Below are 20,722 nucleotides of genomic sequence, written 5' to 3'. Positions count from 1 at the left end.
GTAACTTACACTCTGCGTGCTCATACGGAGCATAAAAAGTTGGAAAATAAAAACACTAGATATAATTCACAGTTGAAACTTGAAAGTCAAAAAAATACAAAAAGACAGGTTTATGGATTTGAAGTGCCGGTGAATGTGCGATGCAACAGAAATGTCAAAATTTTCAGCTACCCCCCTATCCACCTGTGTGATGCCAACTCACATTCAACAGCTTAAACAACCCTTAGCTCATCATCTCAAAGGGAACACCTTTTGAAGGAAAAACCATTTGGGGTAAAGCTACAAGGAAAGGTGGATGCATTGCTCTTCTTTATTCTCATTTGTCATTGTCACAGATGAAAACTGGTTTTCTCTCTCTGCCATGCACCTTCTATATGGCACAAACCCTTTCCCACATGTTTCAGGACCCTCTCTCACCTTTAGTAGGGATATGGCTGATGTTTCACTTGGTGTGATGTGGCCAAGAAGTTCCAATCTTCCATCCCCCTTGCATATGTTTAGAGGTATTGGTTTGCATGCTTCAGTTGTTGGAGAAGAGGGTTTGCATGTATCCGTTACAAAAAGTGTAATCCCAAAGAGTTTCAAAGTCTGGCCGGAAGATTCTTCTTTGATGAAAACACTTTCGTTTGTAGGAAGCTTGAATTTCTAGACATTGAGATCAACAATAATATAAGTTCATACATCATTTTGTCATACATCATACTGTAATCAATAAAAATTAGGAAGTACCATAAGAGATTTCTCATCATGAGAAGAATCAGCGTTTATTCCAGGTTCTTCGGATGTTGTGTTGGGTTCGGCGCATGTAAAACCACTTGTATGGATGTCACTGATGGATGATGACATGGGGGACAAACTTTCGTTTGGTGTGTCTGAATCTGAGGAGCTAAGGCTGTCTGAACCAGCTCCTGATAATACTGATTTCGGAGATTGGTTTTCTTGATCAAAATCTGATGACTTCAGAGAACCAGACTTCATAAGTTGTTCTGGGATTGAAGTTTCTTTAGTAGGAGTCTCAACTAGCTTACGAGGGTAAGGATGCATTGGCTTTCGTTTTGGTCTTGGAGGAGGAATTTCAATTGATTCCGCTGTATTAGTAACACTCCCAGTAGGGTCGCGAAGAACCTGTCATGAAGTTAAGACAGAGTAAAGTAATTAGAGTGAATTCAAGGACAACAGTGAACCCTTAAATATCCCATAGAAGGTAGCACTTTGAATATCCTAGGGTCATCAAAATCTTAACTTGCCTGATGAACGGTTTATGGTAAGTAGAAAACATGACTCAGAATGATTATTAGAATAGAACAGTAAACCTTGGAAAAAAACTTCTGAGCATGACTTCGAATCTGAACAGCAGTCTTTGTGCCAACATGTTCTGTTGTCAAAATAAAGTGTCTCAAAACTTAGACCAAACACAATCACACTTCTTCATTACTCATTCATCACACAAATTCTTGCCTAAGATATGGAGACACTCTTAATTAATTATACCTTCAATACGCCGCCAAGCCCGTCCATGAAGCTTTAAAGCTTCAAGGAATTTCTTATGTTCTTCATCTGTCCACCTCTCTCTCTGTTTTGTTATAGTATACGGTTTCCTTACCTGTTCAAGAAGAAAGAAAACTGATTAAAACAAAGAAGACATTAACAGAAGGAAAAGAGAAGAATTATAACTTGCAAGTGCTAATAATTCTCAAGAATTCAGGGAGAACCTTCAGAGCATAATCACTCCCACAAGAAAACTGGTCATTAAGTTGAATATGTGAAACAGAATGCACTCCAGAACTCAAAGATACACCACTTGCTGCTGAAGGACCATCTTGTGATCTGTTAAATCCATTCTGATCCTACATTCAATTCAAAGAGAAAAGAAATATAAGGAATTATAATCAAGGGAACCCCAAATTTTTCACATATAGTGTCCAACCAGGCCAAAATTATTTATCAACTAAGGAATCAGAAATGTTTCAAGCGAATCTTTCACGCCACAAGAAGACAAGTAGCGACAACACCTAAGAAATATTTGAAGGAAAAAGAAAACAATGAAACAACTCTTTCGATAAAGACATGAACAAGTGTCATTCACAATCGGTTAAGCAGGTCTCCTTCTAATAACTGTTTCCCCAAGGGAAGCATTCAAATCTTTTTTAGGTGTGTAAATTCAACCGTTCATGAGAAATCTATGCATGTTTGGCATTTGAAATGTGGCCAAACCAAAACGCAATTAAGGTTCTCTCTTTTCCACCTTTTTTAACAAATAGTACTAACATATTCCCACCCAAAAAGATTACAATCAACATTGAAATTGAACAACAATCTCAGCCACCCCTTACAAATATGAGTATAGTATCAAAAAATTCATATCAAAGGAAAACATAGCTGACTGAAACTTATGTGTTACATACTCGAATCGCCATAGCTTCAGAAACCAAATCACTGATCTAGATCTTCTGCTCCTCTTCGCAGTTGCAAACTTCCACGACTTCGCCGTTGGATATTGCTTCCCTAACTCACAATCAGATCACAACCTAGGTGTACTAAAACTTCTCTTTCTGGATACAAATCCCAAATAAGAAAAGTACAACTCAAACAACTCTCCCTCCGAAAGCTAGAAACAGAACCAAACAAATTGTGTACAACAATGGACCCACCTTGATCCAAAAGTCAATCTATCATACAAACACTGCCTTGATTCTTCACTTCACCAACCACTAATTCACATCTCAGAATCACACAACACAATAGAACCCTCTCCATCATCTACAAATCCTGTGTTCAAACACCACCCAAGGATGATCGCAAAAAACAAATTAACCCTTCCTCAATCAACAGCTGCATGGATAGAAATCTACCCACCGCAAACCTTTCCCTTAAGAAATTTTCAATCTTTTCATAATAGAAAGGGGCTTATAACTCATAAGCCACACCACCAACTCAGTTGAAGCAAAAAAATAGAAGGAATGGAAAATCAACAAAATTACACAAAACCCAGAAAGGAAAATGGTTAATTGTGTGAGAAAAGAGTTATTGATGGGTGTGAATTAACAGAGAAAGAAAGATAAGAGGTTGCAGATAGATAGATAGATATATGGAGAAGTTGGAAAGAAGTGAAAGCTCAGACTCCGAAAGTGCTTCTTGTGATTGTTGTTGTGATGGACAAAAAGAAAAGGAGCAACAAGGGAGTGACACGTAAGCTTTGAACTTCTATTTTCTCGTAGGAAAATTTTGAAACTTTATTTTTCCCTTATTCCTCCGACATCGAAATCTCGAGAATTCGAAGGAATCTTGTGGCTCTCGTCGAAAGTTGTCGCGGACACGTGGCGTACGGTCATGGACCCCGTTTTCGCTCTCTCTTGGAAAAAAAAATTGGTGTTTTAAAATTCGGTGGGCGAAGAAAAAGTGCTGTGGATAATTTCGGACACGTCACACTCGCGGGTGAAAGTGAAGCACCACGCTACTCGCGGGTTAGGGAGTGCCACGCGTCCACTCACTCAGGGTACAATTAAAGCGTGGCCCATGTTTTTTTCCAGAGATCGAAACCGATAAATGCCATTATTTATTAGTTTCTGTTCTAATATGCTCCCTGTCTGCTTTTTATTTTAATGGATCTAAACGTCTCTGTTTTTATCTGTTTCTAATTTATTTACTTAAAAATAATATGTGAATTAAGAAGTGTAATTAATATTTGGGTTAAGTATGATTTTAGTACCTGAATTTTGCTTCAAAATTGGAATTCGTCCCTGGTCGAAACTTTGATAAATTTCAGTCCCTAAACTTTAAAAATGAATGAATATAGTCCTTTTAACCCAATTTTGTTAACTTTTTTTTAGGTTTCGAACGCATTTCTCAGTAAATATTAGGGTTGTTTATGCCGTTTGACACATTCTCGGCTCAATATTTACTGAAAAATGTATTCGAAACCTAAAAAAAAGTTTACAAAATTTGATTAAAATGACTATATTTATTCATTTTTAAAGTTTAGGGACCAAAATTTATCAAAGTTTCGACCAGGGACGAATTCCAATTTTGGGTCAAAGTTCAGGGACTAAAAACATACTTAACCCTTAATATTTTTTATATTGATATGTAGAATTTTAACACATTTCTTTATTTATAAATGTAAACAATTTGTAAAAGGTACGTGAAAATCAGGATAAAATCAAGAGAAAAAAATTGAATTATAGAAATTATTTTTATATCTTAAAAAATTATATTTTTTGTAGAAAGTTGTTCTTTTTCTTTGTTGTTTTTTCTCCCAAAATTGGCTCATTAAGTATGGTTACTTTTTTAGGCAAAAAATGCTTTATTTATACTGAGATATAATTGAGTTCCTGGACCAAAAGCACAAAATAGAAGTTTCCCTTTTCATTTATGCTTTATTAACTTATTATAATTTTAGAAAACTGTCTAGTTCGGACAATTTGTTTATGACACTAAAATACTAAAAAAGAACCTTGGAATGTACCAATATAAAATAAACGCTTTATTTTTCCATATTTTACTAGTAATAGAGATTAATTGTGAAGTCAACAAAAGTAAGTCTTTTTTTTTACCATATTTAAAGAATGACGTGGATGCTCTGATATAATAATTTCATTTTTATTGATTGTGACAGGGATAAACAATTTACAATGAATGATTAAAATTAAAATGGCGGCATTTATTATTATTATTTTTAAAAAATGGATATTTCTGACGTTAAAATATCTATCTATTTATTAGAGGCTCCAACAAAACGAAAGTGTGAATGCGACTTTTTGCTTTGCGCTTTTTGCCACGTCATGCCACTCGCCGACTCACGCACCAGATGCTGCCACGTGTACGAACATGAAAAGGATAGCATTCCACAACCTTCTTCACAACCACAACTTCTTCTTCCTTTTTTTTAATCGAAATATTTCTGACCACATATTTGTTTTTTGGTTTTTATTTTTTTTAATTGGACTTTTTTGAAGTGAAGGTTGCAATCAATATGAATAAGAGGCCCAACATTCTGTTCCAACCTAAATGTTTGGTGCTTTATCAACTAAACTTCTCTATAATCTTTTAGTTCATCCAATCATATATTTCAACCATGGTTTATTTTTTTTCTATATTTTAGTTTACTGAAGATTGAGATAAGATCAAACCTAACTAAAATAATTCGTATCAACTCGATTATTGTAACGAAAAACTTCAGATCTTAAATTGTGCTAGTCACACAAATTTGTCTTCTATATAGTAAGAGAATATTTTCTAATAATTGTGATCTACTCCAATTTTCAATTGAGATTTTATTTTATTTTCATTTTAAGTGCTTCTGTTAATTGATGCCCGTTTGATTCGTTTTTTTGTATAATAATTTAACCTCTAAATGAACATAAGTAAATATGTTACGGACATGACATTTTTAGCGTGGTATAAATATTTATTTAAAATTCTTAAAAACTTATGCCAAATAATTTTTCTGAAAATATAGCTTTTATCATAATTAAAACTCATGGTGAAAACATTCCAAGTCATGTGTCACAAGTTAATCGACCAAACATTGGACCTAAATTCTTGTTAAATGTTAATCAAACGTCTCAATCAGCGATAATCAATCATTAATATGTTCTACCTAATGACATTGGCAATTACTAATATGTCTGACTAATTTAATGAGGTCCTCCTATATATAGATTCAATCATAATAGGAAAGAAAAATAAAATATAACAATAAATTTGGGCATATCAAACTTTTTCGACCAAACTAAAACTTTCAATTTAATATTGACACAAACATTTTAAACATTGAAACTTAATAAAACTTGTTTAAAATACATACACGTTATATCCTTCATTGCATTTTAAGTTTTTTTTACTACACACCTTACTAAAGTCAAATAAAACAAAACATATAAATCAAAGCCGAACACAAGGCTTATGCAAGTTGAAAATTTCATGCTAAAAACTAATCGTTTGTAAAAGGTGGAGTCAAATGTGTAACAAGTTGAAAATCCTGTTTTTTCATGAACTTTCACTCTTTTGTAATGGTGTCAAACTCTTGCGATTTGCAGCTGTACAACATTGTTATGTTCAAATTTTGTATATCCTCCTCATCATTTTTTTGTTGTCTCACTCAATTAATATAATTTCTACTCTTTGGGTTTTAGGATTTTGAACTACTTCAGAAAAGTTCGAAAGATAAGTATTATTGAAGAGGAAACTAAAAAAATAGGGTGGTGAAACTATACCGTATTTGGTTTAAAGTTAATAATGATGACTGAATTTTTAGTTCAGTTTATACTTTCTACACATGTTTAAGATAGATTGGTCTGTCAAATTACAATAAATTGAATTTGGCGAAGTTCTGATTCTGTGATAATGCTTTTTAGAATAATTGGTAAAAGATAAGATGCAAATAAAAAATGGTTGATACTAAAGAAACCAAATTCGGGTATATGCCTAAATTCTGGAAGAACTCAATTTCTTTAAACACTTTAGTGCCCATGCTAGTTGGAGTTAGGATAACTCCATGACAATTTAGTAGAGACAATTCAAATTCAACAGTGAGAAGAAGTTGCTATACTGAGAAAAAAAGACTTGTATATTCACATCAGTTAGTGAAAATTACCCATTTTGCACTTTCAATCATTCAATTCAAATTCGGTGAGCTTTCCAATTCGATTCTAAGATATTCTCAATAATTGTTTGGACTCGTTTACCATTACTGAAGGAAGTATGATAACTATGTTTATCATACAATAACAAAGTTAGAGAGAAGCACTGCTTGGCATAGAAGAAAAGGAATGAACAAAACACCGTCATGTATGTTTCCATGGATAAAATTTCATCATTTGCAAAACTGAGATTTAATCATAAATAAATAAACCAAAATTCTAATGCCAGTGTCTATCATTCAAACAAACTGAAAATGTAACACGTGCATACATACAACAGAAATTTATGAACTAAGTCTACTTCTTACAATCAATTACAAAATTTGAGCACCCAGTTGAAACAACTACACGTAGAAGGATCACAGTGGTTCGAGCAGTTCATAAAAAATAACTCAGCAATTCGCCAAGCACTTTGTGTCTGAGGATCACTAATAGTATTCTCAACTTATAGGCTGAGAATGAGTGTGGTTTTGACAGGACAATGTTGTCAATTCGAACTTTGCCGCAACAAAATTCCAAGTAATCAATGACGTGGAAGATAATGAATTGTTCCATCAAAAGTTTCCTCATTTTGAAAAAAAATATCAGCTGCTGCAGATCTTCAGATGCTGAATGACAAAGGGATGATTTACTCGCTAATCAGCAGCAGCTAATTCAGCTGAAATTTAACTCTGATTCTGGCCAATTGCATCTTTCACGTCATAGACAGCTATCTGCTGGAACCGTCTTCAGTAATTTGGCAAGTTCATAAGACTTGAAATCTTTCCCATAACATAAGCTTAGATCCAGAGCTGTTTTTCCGTCCTGAAATATAACCAACAATCAAGTACTAAAAAAGGGAAACGAATAAACCCTTGATGACTTGTTAGAAAGGAAGTTTCCAGCTTCCTCAATTTCTATCTCTAACAATACGAACTTGAAATCAAAAGGAGCAGTAGACACTTGACAACAGTAGCTTCACAGAACTATAGCAGTGTAATCCAAAAGGATTAGAAATATAACAAAGAAAGAATAAAGGGAATGATAATAAAACATGTTCAACCTAATCCATTTAATTCATTATAACTGCCTTAGTCTGTTGTGGAATGTTTGACAAAATTACCTTATTTTTTCTTGTCTTATCAGCACCATTGACTAACAAAATTTTTGCTATATCTCTATTTCTGCTCTGAATGGCAACGTGCAAGGGGGTCCAACCATCCTGACAGATTTTTAAAGTCGTAAATATAATTGAAAAACATCAAAAACTAATAAAAACAAGCTTGTGTTAAAGAAATGCTCACGTTATCTTCAACATTGACATCAGCCTTGTATTTGATCAATAATTTCACAGTCATCTTGGCACCAACTTGAACTGCATAATGAAGTGGAGTGGCTCCATCCTACCATAGGAATAGATGGACAAACACACTTCAGACTGCTGTTAACAGTTTATGACAGTTGTGCAGAGAATGCTTCCTCACCTTATCCTTAACATGCGGACTTGCTCGTCTCCGTAAAAGATGGCTAATCAAAGTATCTTTTTTACCTATAATTGCCTTATGAAGTGCAGTAAGACCTTCCTGTTTGATCAAATGATGTTATTTAAGTCCAGGCAAATACTATGCATAAATTGGAAAAATATAAACAACAAACACCTTATCAGGGAAATCAATGTCCATGCCATTATCAAGAAGCTTATCCACGCAACTCATCTGCATTGATAGCACAAGAGTGTGTAGTGGGCTCCATTTTTCCTGAAAACATGAATACAAGATCTTGAGTATAAATAAGAAAGTGAACACTGGGAGAGACAGATGCAGAGTCACAGACTTACAGTTGATATTTTTTCCAAGTTAGGAGTAACATTCTGTTGCAATATTGCTCTTTCTTCTGGTTCCAAAAGTTGTTCAACTTCTGCAATCATGTCAATAGCTTCTTATAGTATCCGATTATTGTCCAGGATCAAAAGATATTCTACAATCTACTTGTAAAACTACTTTAGCACATGTCAGGAAGTTGTTCAACCTTAAAATCATATTAAAGGTAACAACAAGCACTAAAGAGGGAGAAAATGTAAAGCAATAATTTAAAAACTGAATTGTTTATTATACCGTTAAGGTTAGTAGTTCACAGCAAGAGTGGTTCAACTAGTTTAAATGACGTTTGGCAGTTAACAGGATCATATAGAAAAAGATATATGAAAAATCAAGGGTTCATTAAGTTTTTAGTCCCTGAAGATTTTACATAAATCACTTTTAATTCCTAAATAATTACTTTTGGATCTTTTATCCCTACATTTTTCCTTTGCTGGCAATTTTAGTTTTGTTGTTAAGTAACAGGACTAACTGATGATGGAGCTGACATCAATGTATCTGACGTGACAATCCTGTGTAAATTTTTATGGTACCTGTTATTCATTCTCCTATCAACTATTCTGAAGTTATCAAAGTACTCTAAAAATATGAGATTAAAAACACAGTTTAGCACAAAAAACATGGTTGTCATGTTAGACACGTTGATACAACACCTAACATGGCCGTAGTGCCATCAGCATTGTTACTTGACAGCAGGGACTAAAAGTGTTAACGAAGAAAAGATATAAGGATAAAAAATGTTTAGGAACTAAAAATGATTTTTTCAAAAGAGTTTAGGGACCAAAACACATTAAACCAATGATGAAGATGTGAATCAAAGTGATTATTGAAAAGCTACGGTTGCTTTCTCTTTCGATGTTTTTACTATTATCATAAACAAGAATAGTGTGCAGCAATGTAACAAAAAATAAATACAAAGCAGCCTTTTAAGGGGAAGAAAACAAGAGTTAGGACCAGGCATGCCTAAAATGTGGACATTTCAATTTAAGTAAGGACTTAATGAAGCTTTGAGATTTAGTTAACACATAGACCATAATTTTGGACTAAGCATGCTCTAATAGTCCAATGAATCTCTAGTTGATGCTTATGGTCAATACAGTACAGATGCTAGGACAGTTGACAATCGAACTGATGGCCAGTCTAGAACTATACTGGTCTAGTTTTCAAAAACATGTTATGGTTCCAAAATAAATAAAGCAATAAGAAAAAAATGAACCTTTCTTAATAAGTTCTTCATAGTTGTCCCTTGAAGTTACATTAACATCAGCAACAACTGAAGCCCTCATTCCGTCACTTTCAAATAGAAAGTGGTCTTCAACTTCCTCATCGTCAGACTCACTGTCACTGCCAGTATCTGGTTCTTCCCAAGTCCCTACTTCTTGTTCGGTTTGAAAATAAGATACATCTTGGCTTGATTTAATCACACCAATACTCCTAAGTTTATAATTATCCCAAGAAAAAGAGAGACACAGTTTTCTATTATTTGTATTTCTGTACATTTTATAAAAAACACCGCTTAATTTGGAGTCCATAGCAGATTCAGCATTGATTGTAGACCATGGAAAGGTCAAAACAGATACTCTAGCCCAAGAACCCATTTCCGCTTCCCTGAAATGGAGATAAAAGAAGCAGCAATAAAAACAAAGCAAAGAATTTACAAATAGTGGTTCCTGAAAACATCATCACAATGAGCACACATATAACACAAACAACCATACCCTGGAAGGACACCATGATGGGCAATTGCAAAAGAAAAGCATTAGCAAAGAAGAAATTTACCAACAAAGTTTATTTAGTTTTTGCATATATGCAACCAGAGATGATTTGGGAGTCCAATTACATATAATGTTAAAAACATACAATCTCACTATCATATGTCCACACATCTGTCCACAATCAACAATGTGCAAACACCTTATTACAGGATTCTAGTTCCACATCCAAACCTAGCACTAATACGTCAAACAAATATTATTTTTTTCCTTCTACACTTTAAATCCATATGAATTCCAGTTCATCTTAGATGAGTTTTTAAAATTCAACAAGACCTAATAAATTAATATATCATAATATTTATCACCCACGCCAAAGGAGTGAAACTAGATTTATTTATTTATTTATCACTTAAAAATCAGTTCAACAAGGTTTACAAACATAAGTTTCAAAACATTTTTAAATTAGTCTACTCATCTCTACTTAGAAATTAGTGAATCCAAAACCCGAAACAACAGAATGCAAAATACATCAAGTAAATGTCATAATTGAACACCAACATCATAGGTAAGACGAGTAGCGTGGGTAGTTCACTGAGAATTTGGAGCATTCAGTAAATGGTTGAAGTTCTAGCATTCCCTCCTTGCACAGCCTCTAACTGACAATAGACGACTGGCTAGAAAAAAAAGCGGAGAGCCAAACCCTAAATTCGTAAAATTCTCTTCTACTTCTCAGTACAAACCAATCGGGGTCCTGAACTCGTTCCCCAACTCGATATTTAAACGAGGACAACAAAATCAAGAACCAACTCAATTGAAATACTAAAAGTCAAATCATACAAACTAATCACTTGGTCAAAATCAAGCACCAAACTTGTGCACCCAGTTCAATCGACAGCTCATCAATTTAAATATTACCAGAATAAGAACAGGTTTCATTCGAACCTTGTGAAGTAGACTATAAATGTTTCGTAGCATAAACACCAACTTTCAGATTACGGAGGAACAGAATCACACCACTAATCCGACAAACTCGATATCAAGGTTTCAAGAACTTGGTGAATTCAAGGAGATTGTGGAGTGTTTCTGCTTTTCATATCGCAATGGATTTGGTTGAGAGAAATCCAGGCTTTCTCATGGGATAACGGCTTTTGATATTTATTTACAGGCTATTGCTTCCTGCACCTTCCAAATTGCTCCCTGCACCCTCCATCAGATTTGTATTACCAATTTTACCATTTGGAGTGGCTGGAAGAGGATAATTGCTTCCTACCAACTTCTCTAATCCCCAATCTTACAAAAGTTTATAAATTTTTTTAGACAACTTAAAAGCTTGTTTTTCCAATCTTGTAAAACTTCATAATGTCCATATTACTTGAACATAATGTCCAACTCTCAAATCATGTGTTTTTAAATGAGTAAATATAATTTCAACATCTTTTTCACTCGTTTGTGAAGTTATCACTTAAATCACACACCACAATATTATTTAAATGGCGTAAACAGTCACAGAACTTGAAAAAAAAAATTGAGTGTTAAATTATATTTGTTATACATAATTTTTTTTAGTTAGAAAAAAAATTCTTCATTTTTTCTATTCATTTTCTCTACTTAAAACAAGTACATATAATAGCAAAATTCAAAAAATATGACTATCATTCACTATTATATCATGATATCAAACTATAAATATCATTTTAGATAAGTCTTTCGTACCTCATCAATTTAATTTGGTAGTATTGTCAAATTTGAGCATGTTTCTCCCGGATCGCGTTCTAATGAATTTTAAAATTTATTATATGTAATTCTAATAATTTTAGATATTTGTTTTTCATTCTCTTGAATTTTTGGTTCTCATGAAATTTCTCATGTTTAATTAATGTTGATGCATTTTTTCTTTTATCTTTATCACAAACCTTTCTCTTTAAAAAGTTAAATTTTTTGACTCTTTATCATAATCTTTCTAATATAAATTTATCACCTCTCGCCTATTTAGAAAAAAACAAAAAAAAAAATATATATATATATATATAATATATATATATATATATATATATATATATATATATATATATATATATATATATATTCACAAATCACAATTATCACAATGTAAAACATAACAAGACTCATAACACTTTAATTAAATAAGTAACACTGTAAAAATTCAAAACTTAAAAAAAAAAATTACCATAGGCAGCGAAAAACACAAAATTCTTAAATTTCATGAAGGGTTATAATAATTTGGGAAATTTTATAATTAGGGTTCATACAAATTTCATACAAAAAAACCTAAAATTATAATTAGGGTTTATACTATTTTGGAATAAACTTAATTTTGATAAATCTAACATATATAAATCATAATAAGATACTAATCTTGATTTGTGAGAGATCATGTAAGAATGTATATTTCAATCTCTATCTATGTGTTTCCTAACCTCTATTTTCCAATCTATCTATTTGTATTTATTTCTCTTCATATCTATCTATTTGTATTTATTTCTCTTCATACACTTCCTTGATAATTTACATGGTAGAAATGGAAAGATCATAGCCAGAAAAAAAAAATTCTAATCTCTTTTATAAATCAATGTCACTATTAAATTTTTTTATTTTATCTTTTATTATAATTTTTTATAATATAAACTTAATAAAATTACATATAAATATAATTTTTAAAAAAATATATAAATAAATATAAACAAAAGAATATAAAAAATTCCCCTATCACCCATAGTTTTGCCATTGAACATAAAGTAATAAATGTCATAATTGTGCACCTCTTACATCTTTCCTCCATCCAATTAATATCGAACAACGTATAATAAGGTTTAAGCAAACATTACATTTATCCCACATTTTCATAAATATTTGAGATTTCTATTAATTTTAAGTTCATTTATAAAGTTAGCATTAAGCTAACAACAATATATACAACCACATTCATCCATATTTTTGTGAGATGGTTATTATATTATGATATTGTATAAAAAAATATTAGTTTCTCTTCTTATTTACATTGAATTTGTTTTGTCTAACCATTCTCTTTCCGTTAATCTAAGTAACCTTTTAAACAAAACAATGATATCTCAACACCACTTTCCATTAACATACACTTAAAAAGAAAAAAAAACACACACAACTTACTATATAATTGATTCTACTTGTAAGAAGTAGGATTGAACAAGTTATAAAATATAGTAAAACATGAAGGGTTTTGTTATTGAGTTAAAAAATTCAACTTAACTCAAATACTTAAAGAAAATCGTAGATTGCTACATTATAAAAAATATTATAAATAAATTAAAAAGGTAACTTTATAGTATGAAAAAATGTAGAAAATACACATATATAACAAACCATTAAAATGTCTCAAGTTAAGATAAAATAATTGGCTTAGTTAATCTAATACAAATAAATAGAGTTTATTGAAAATCTTAAAATTTTATAAATTTAACTCTATTCAAATTAATTTTTTTAATTTTAAAATTTTGAATAAAAGGCGAGAGTTGTGTTAAAAAATGTTTAACGTGCTCATTGGTAAAAAAAACAAATCATTCTAATGTATTAATTAATATTAATATTTTATTTGTACCAGTAATTTTTTTTATTATATTGATATGATATAATCTGTATTGTAAGAAGAAGTTGACTTAGAATTAAATAAGGTAATTATTAGTTTTTTCAATCTATTATCTCCATTCCATATGATGATCATTCAAATTCTCACTAATTTTCTTCTTTCTCTATATATTTACTATCACACTACTTATATATAAAATTTGATGAGAGTAATAAAAAATAACTGAACACTAAAAAAAAGACACACATGACAATTTTATACAAAATATTTTAAATACTTTTAAATAATTAGTTAATGATTATATTTTAAAAAATTAGTTATAACTATATTATAAAAGATGAAATTAAATATATATATATATATTGTTATTTTTTCTAAAAGATGATGAATGAATACAAAGGTCAAAAGGTCTGTTAAAGAAAGAATTGAATGATTGAATAATAATATTATTTTATGTTGTAAAATGGAACAATAGAGAAAAATGACTTTTTGAACCGAGGAATCTTTCACAATCAATTTTTAGAGGTAAAATATTAAATGACAAACTTTCGTATTTATAGAAACTTGAAAATAAATATATATTAAGTGAGTGTAAAAGTTTTATGGGTCAAAATAATATTATCGAATAATAAATTAGGATACATAAAAGTTTTAAATAATTTTGTAAAGTGGTACATTTATTATGTTTAATTGGATGAGTACTGTTGGTATAAAAACATATATTTTTTACGATTAGAAAGTGATAAATACAATAATTATCTTTTTTTGTGTGTGTTCATTACTGTCCAACGAGAATTATCTTTTTAAATTCTCACTTTCTCAAATTTGTTTTTACCGTGTCCTCAACTTTCTATAATGAACCCTAATTTGCCAGATGAACCCTAATATTCCTACCTTGAATTGGTTTTCCTCTCCTTCTATGTTTCCGTCGATGCTTCTTTTTCCCAGCAACGCACCACACATAGTATATATATGTGGGCATTGAAACTTTGATATTTGAACCCTGCACAGTTTCATTGCCCCGAACTTGGGTCCGTAAAATCGCAAATTGAAGAAAAACAGAAAACACGAGGAGCCTTCGCTCAGCCCAGACAGACGTAAAGTGAGTGAAAAGGTTTCGATCTTTCCTTTTTTTTTTTTCGGATTTAATTTTGTTTTTCATGCTTGCACTGTGATTTTAGAATCAAGAAGACCTAATTTCTTCGTAGATAGTACGAGCCATTTTTCGTTTTAGGTTTTTTTTTTTTTTTTCTTTTGAAAAATTGATTATTATGAATTATTGGATTAATGAGTGAGTTGTGCGATTTCTTCATCGCGCAGTAATGTGAAAGACTCGACGATTCGTTGTAGCACTTTTTCTTAATATCTCTTCGAGTTCTCTATTGACTATCGTTTTAGCAACGGCTGCCGAACTATCCTTCAAACTGTGGTTGTTACTGTAGCAGAGGTAACTTGTTATTCTCCAACCCTGTTTGTTCATATTCTTTTGGAAAAATTTTGTGGTTTGTATTTTATTATAGATTTTGTATTCTATGTGTTTGTGTTAATACGTTAATGGACCGTTATGTGAGAAGTACGGACTTATGGCATATCTCATGAGTTGTTACATCGAGATGTAATCTCAGCATTCTTAAACCTAATATGGAGGATTTGTTTATCTCTGTTTACTTGGTACTCATGTGCCAAAACGTCTTATATAAAACACGAAGGTCAACATTACATGCCCATTGATGATATACTGAGTTTGAGTCTCTAAATTGCATTACCAATGAAGTTATGTCCTTTCCTTTGATAAGTGTTTACATTCTTAGTTACTTGCTGACATTCTACTGGTAATGTTGTATTGCATCTGAAGCAATTTTGATGCATGCTACTTCCGTTTTTCACCAACTTTCTGAATTTAAGGTTATACTGAGTTATTTGTAATTATTTTTAACTCTCTTAGTTTTTGGTTTGTGCACGTTTGTGGATGTGTGCGTCAGGATTTTTTTTGCATGATTTTTCTGTTAGAAGAAGGCTCGTGGTAGTGTTGCTAATGTGACCATTGAACATTGCTTTAGTGTCATTATGAGGCTATATACGATTGTTTATTTGATTGCTTTTTATTTCTAGTTGCTTCTGTTGCAGCAGTGAAAGGTTGTAAAATTAGTTGCTATCTTTTCGATGGTTGTACATGCATTATTTTGTGAACATGAAATCATCGGAGATCACCCAATGTCAGAATTTAAGGCTTTTACTGACTTACTGGAGTTACTGTGTCGTTCTTTCTAGAGTGAAAGCAAACTATGGCAGACCATCGCAATGGAAGTACCCAACCATCAAATGGAAAGGCCAGTGCAGCCGGAAGTGGATATTCTATTGATCTGAATGCATTTCAATCCCGATTGAAAACATTTTATTCACATTGGGATGAACACAAAACAGATCTGTGGGGCTCTTCTGATGCAATAGCAATTGCATGTCCTCCACCTTCGGAAGACTTGCGGTACCTGAAATCTACTGCTCTAAACTTATGGCTGCTTGGATTTGAGTTTCCAGAGACAATTATGGTTTTCATGAAGAAGCAGATACATATCTTATGCAGCCAAAAGAAAGCTTCTATTCTTGAATCTGTAAAAAAATCTGCAAGAGAGGCCGTGGGGGCAGATCTTGTTCTACATGTCAAACCTAAAAACGATGATGGAACTGCTCTAATGGATGCTATATTCCGGGCCATCCGTGCTCTGCCAAAGTCTGATGACCACGATTCTTCCACTGTTGGATACATATCAAGAGAGGCTCCTGAAGGCAAACTGCTTGAAACATGGACTGAAAAATTAAAAAATACTAAATTTAATCTCATTGATGTTGCCAATGGGTTGTCTTCTTTATTTGCAGCAAAGAGTAATGAGGAGCTCACATCAATTAAGAGGGCAGCTTACCTGACAACAAGTGTGATGAAAAACTTTGTGGTTACAAAACTTGAGAATGTAATCGATGAGGAAAAGAAAGTCTCTCATTCCACATTGATGGAGGAGACTGAGAAAGTTATTCTGGAACCTTCAAAAGTGAATTGTAAGCTAAAGGCAGATAATGTTGATATTTGTTACCCACCAATTTTTCAAAGCGGTGGAGAGTTTGATCTCCGACCTAGTGCTGTCAGCAACGATGAGTTATTGCATTATGATTCAGCCAGTGTGATTATATGTGCAGTTGGAGCTCGATATAAGAGTTATTGCTCCAACATAGCTAGGACCTTCTTGATTGATGCAGACCCTCTTCAAAGTAGAGCATATGGGGTTCTTCTAAAAGCCCATGAAGCTGTCATAGGCTCTATGAAGCCAGGAAACAAGTTAAGTGCTGCATACCAAGCTGCAGTCTCTGTTGTGGAAAGGGATGCTCCAGACTTGGTTTCATATTTGACAAAATCTGCTGGGACAGGCATCGGTATTGAGTTTCGTGAATCAGGATTGAATCTTAATGCAAAAAATGAACAGATAATTAGAGAAGGCATGGTCTTTAATGTGTCAATTGGTTTTCAGAATTTACAAAGTGAGAAAAGTAAGTCTAAGAACAGGCATTTCTCTCTGTTGCTTGCTGATACTGTCATCATCAACAAAGATAAGACAGAAGTTGTAACTTCTATGAGCTCAAAAGCACTCAAGGATGTAGCATACTCTTTCAATGAGGATGAGGAAGAGGAAAAGCCAAGCACAAAAGTGGATACGAAGGGAGCCGAGCCCTTTACTAAGACAACTCTAAGGTCAGACAATCATGAAATTTCAAAGGAGGAGCTTCGAAGGCAGCATCAGGCAGAACTTGCTCGTCAGAAAAATGAAGAAACTGCAAGGAGGCTTGCTGGTGGTGGAAGTGAGGCAGGAGATAGCCGTTCGTCTTCGAGGGCTTCAACAGAACTTGTGGCCTACAAGAACATAAATGACCTTCCCCCTCCCAGAGAAATGATGATTCAGATTGATCAGAAGAATGAAGCAGTTCTCTTGCCTATAAATGGAAGCATGGTACCTTTTCATGTTGCTTTCATTCGAACTGTTTCGAGCCAGCAAGACACCAACCGGAATTGCTATGTCAGAATTATTTTTAATGTTCCTGGGACCCCTTTCAGTCCTCATGATGCAAACTCAATGAAGTTCCCTGGATCTATATATCTAAAGGAGGCTTCATTTCGCTCCAAGGATTCCAGGCACATTAGTGAGGTTGTGCAGTCAATTAAAACCCTCAGGCGACAAGTTGTGGCAAGGGAGTCTGAGAGAGCCGAGAGGGCAACACTTGTTACTCAGGAGAAACTACAACTTGCTAATAATAGATTCAAGCCAATACGGTTGTCTGATCTTTGGATCCGTCCTGCTTTTGGTGGGCGTGGAAGGAAGATACCCGGTACACTTGAGGCTCACGTGAATGGATTTCGTTATTCTACCACCAGGCAAGATGAGCGTGTAGACATAATGTTTGGCAACATTAAGCATGCATTTTTCCAGCCAGCAGAGAATGAAATGATCACTCTTCTGCACTTCCATCTGCACAATCATATCATGGTAGGAAATAAGAAGACCAAGGATGTTCAGTTTTATGTTGAGGTTATGGACATGGTCCAGAATGTTGGAGGTGGTAAGAGATCAGCCTATGACCCTGATGAGCTTGAAGAAGAACAAAGGGAGCGAGATAGGAAGAACAAAATAAATGTAGAATTCCAAACCTTTGTGAATCGGGTGAATGATCTCTGGGGTCAGGCCCAATTCAATGGACTTGAGTTGGAGTTTGATCAACCTCTTAGAGAGCTGGGCTTCCCTGGGGTTCCTCATAAATCTTCAGTGTTCATTGTTCCTACTTCAAGCTGCCTTGTTGAACTGATAGAGACCCCTTTCCTTGTTGTCTCGCTTAGTGAGATTGAGATTGTGAATCTTGAGAGAGTTGGGCTTGGGCAGAAGAACTTTGATATGACAATAGTGTTTAAGGACTTTAAGCGTGATGTACTGAGGATTGATTCTATCCCTTCTACATCGCTGGATGGAATCAAGGAATGGCTTGACACTACTGACATTAAGTATTACGAGAGCAGGCTGAATCTGAACTGGCGTCAGATCCTGAAGACAATCACGGATGACCCTCAGAGCTTTATTGAAGGAGGTGGATGGGAGTTTCTGAATTTGGAGGCTACTGATTCAGAATCTGAGAACTCAGAGGAGTCAGACAAAGGTTACGAACCTTCTGACGTGGAACCTGAATCTGATTCCGAGGATGAAGCCTCTGACAGTGAATCACTTGTTGAGTCTGAGGATGATGACGACGATGAGGATTCTGACGAGGATTCAGAGGAAGAGAAGGGAAAGACTTGGGAGGAACTGGAGAGGGAAGCGAGCAATGCAGACAGGGAAAAAGGAAACGAGTCTGACAGCGAAGAAGATAGAAAAAGAAGAAAGGCAAAAAGCTTCGGTAAGTCTAGAGGAGGTAATCTAAGCAGTAGCATGCCAAAGCGGGCTAAGTTAAGATAGATTTTTGGTATTCCTTTTAGCTGGTTTAAGGTTTAGTTCAGTTTGTTTTGTGCTGTTGCTGCGTTAGCATAGCAGCTTGTGTTTGGACTTGGAGCTGCCCTATCATTGTAACTAAATATTTTTCACCCATGTTATAGTTCAGCTACTCGATTGCAATCCTTGAATTCAATTGGAGTCCTTAATTTCCTTTCTTTCCTTATTTTGGTGATTGCCTCTTGAATATAATTGTTCTACCTGTTTTTATATTAAAGTATTTTATTTTAAAACAAATGGTGAAGAAAACAATAGTTACTAAATTTGCATGAGAATCAATTGATAAAAAATTATCGTGATATTGAGTTTGAATGTCATGTCTCTGAATTTAGTAGTAAATAATCATAGAGAACAAACTTTATAATTTATAATAATTGTATATCTTTGTTGTATTTTTTAGGAATTTTTACAAAGTATTTCATTTTTATAAATAATTTGAAATATATAATTAATTGTAAAGTTTAATATATTTTAATTTTCTTAAAATTAGAAAATTGTCTTCTGAAACTTACCACCTACTAAAAATATTTCACTTAAAGAAATTTTGAGTGAATAAAATATAGATATTTTCGATCTAAAATTTAAATATACGATGTCTTAATTAAATAAGTTTAAATGTTACCCCTACTATTGAAATGTTTTAATGTGTTTATTGAGTTATAAAGATTTGGTTAGCAAAACTGGTTTCTTATCTATGTTTTTGGTTCCTTAACTTTTAGTGAATTTTAAAATTACTCTATTTCGAAACTTTAGATTAATTTAATCATTCATCTTTCGAAATACGTGAATTTAGTACTTTTAATCAAATTTTGTTAGGTTTATTTGATGTTTCGTACGCATTTTAATATTGTATTTGAGTTGTTTATACTGTTTGACACATTTTTATTTTAATGTTAAGTCAAATACTATTATAAAATGTGTTTGAAATGTCAAATAAACTTAACAAAATTTAATTAAAAGGACTAAATTTACGTATTTTGAAAGATGAAAGACTAAATTGGTTTAAAGTTTCGAAATGAACTAATTCCAAAATTCACTTATAGTTAAGAGACTAAAAACATATTTAATCATAATTTAAATGAATAAGTTGGTATCAACTTAAAAAGAGATCAATAAAGCTTCTAAGATACTATGGACGAGTAACTAGTGCTATTGGTGTGGAAACTCTTGATTATTAAAAGACCTATACATCGACACTTGGATTTTATATGACTCTTAAATTTATTCTTGATTATTGCAGGTTATTGAAACATTAGGGGAGATAGTTGGAGTACCCATAAAAGTTGCAAAAGTTGCAATAAAATGAAAGGGTGATAAATTTGTGGCTTTAAATGTGATCTTTAAAGGAGCCAATCTCGATATTGATAAGAATGTAGTTACTTAGTGTTTTTAACTTTTTGGTGTG

The 20,722-nt window shown here is 33.0% G+C and overlaps 3 protein-coding genes across 5 annotated transcripts; 1 reads left to right on the top strand and 2 right to left on the bottom strand.

Annotated features, from left to right (window-relative positions):
• Nucleotides 1-44: 44 nt before the first annotated feature.
• LOC114188686 (protein REVEILLE 2-like) lies at nt 45-3,177 on the bottom strand. Its single transcript, XM_028077282.2, has 6 exons — nt 2,406-3,177; nt 1,713-1,847; nt 1,492-1,603; nt 1,314-1,375; nt 730-1,125; nt 45-645 (listed from the first exon to the last, which is right to left on the bottom strand). Exons 1-6 carry the CDS (start codon nt 2,415-2,417, stop codon nt 280-282), a joined length of 1,083 nt encoding a protein of 360 aa, XP_027933083.1. The 5' UTR covers nt 2,418-3,177; the 3' UTR covers nt 45-279.
• Nucleotides 3,178-6,848: 3,671 nt separating this feature from the next.
• EMB506 (Ankyrin repeat family protein) lies at nt 6,849-11,333 on the bottom strand. 2 transcript variants are annotated; one of them, XM_028077670.2, is made up of 8 exons: nt 11,128-11,333; nt 9,714-10,105; nt 8,458-8,537; nt 8,279-8,377; nt 8,105-8,203; nt 7,925-8,023; nt 7,744-7,842; nt 6,849-7,445 (listed from the first exon to the last, which is right to left on the bottom strand). In XM_028077670.2, exons 2-8 carry the CDS (start codon nt 10,093-10,095, stop codon nt 7,341-7,343), a joined length of 963 nt encoding a protein of 320 aa, XP_027933471.1. In that variant the 5' UTR covers nt 10,096-10,105; nt 11,128-11,333; the 3' UTR covers nt 6,849-7,340. The 2 variants fall into 2 exon arrangements, with proteins under 2 accessions (XP_027933471.1, XP_027933470.1); XM_028077669.2 differs by having other exon boundaries at nt 11,155-11,333.
• Nucleotides 11,334-14,621: 3,288 nt separating this feature from the next.
• LOC114187046 (FACT complex subunit SPT16-like) lies at nt 14,622-19,483 on the top strand. Of its 2 annotated transcripts, none has more exons than XM_028075161.2 (3): nt 14,622-14,897; nt 15,116-15,242; nt 16,067-19,483. In XM_028075161.2, the coding sequence occupies exon 3, from the start codon at nt 16,081-16,083 to the stop codon at nt 19,282-19,284; it is 3,204 nt and encodes a 1,067-aa protein (XP_027930962.2). In that variant the 5' UTR covers nt 14,622-14,897; nt 15,116-15,242; nt 16,067-16,080; the 3' UTR covers nt 19,285-19,483. The 2 variants fall into 2 exon arrangements, with proteins under 2 accessions (XP_027930962.2, XP_027930961.2); XM_028075160.2 differs by having other exon boundaries at nt 14,635-14,909.
• The last annotated feature ends 1,239 nt before the right edge of the window (nt 19,484-20,722 follow it).

This window comes from Vigna unguiculata, chromosome 6 (assembly GCF_037176805.1).
Source record: "Vigna unguiculata cultivar grain cowpea cultivar isolate G323 ecotype 2 chromosome 6, ASM3717680v1, whole genome shotgun sequence".
Classification (NCBI taxonomy): Eukaryota; Viridiplantae; Streptophyta; class Magnoliopsida; order Fabales; family Fabaceae; genus Vigna; species Vigna unguiculata.
Note: the sequence above shows the minus strand (reverse complement) of the source record. Positions and strands in the feature narration are given on the sequence as shown.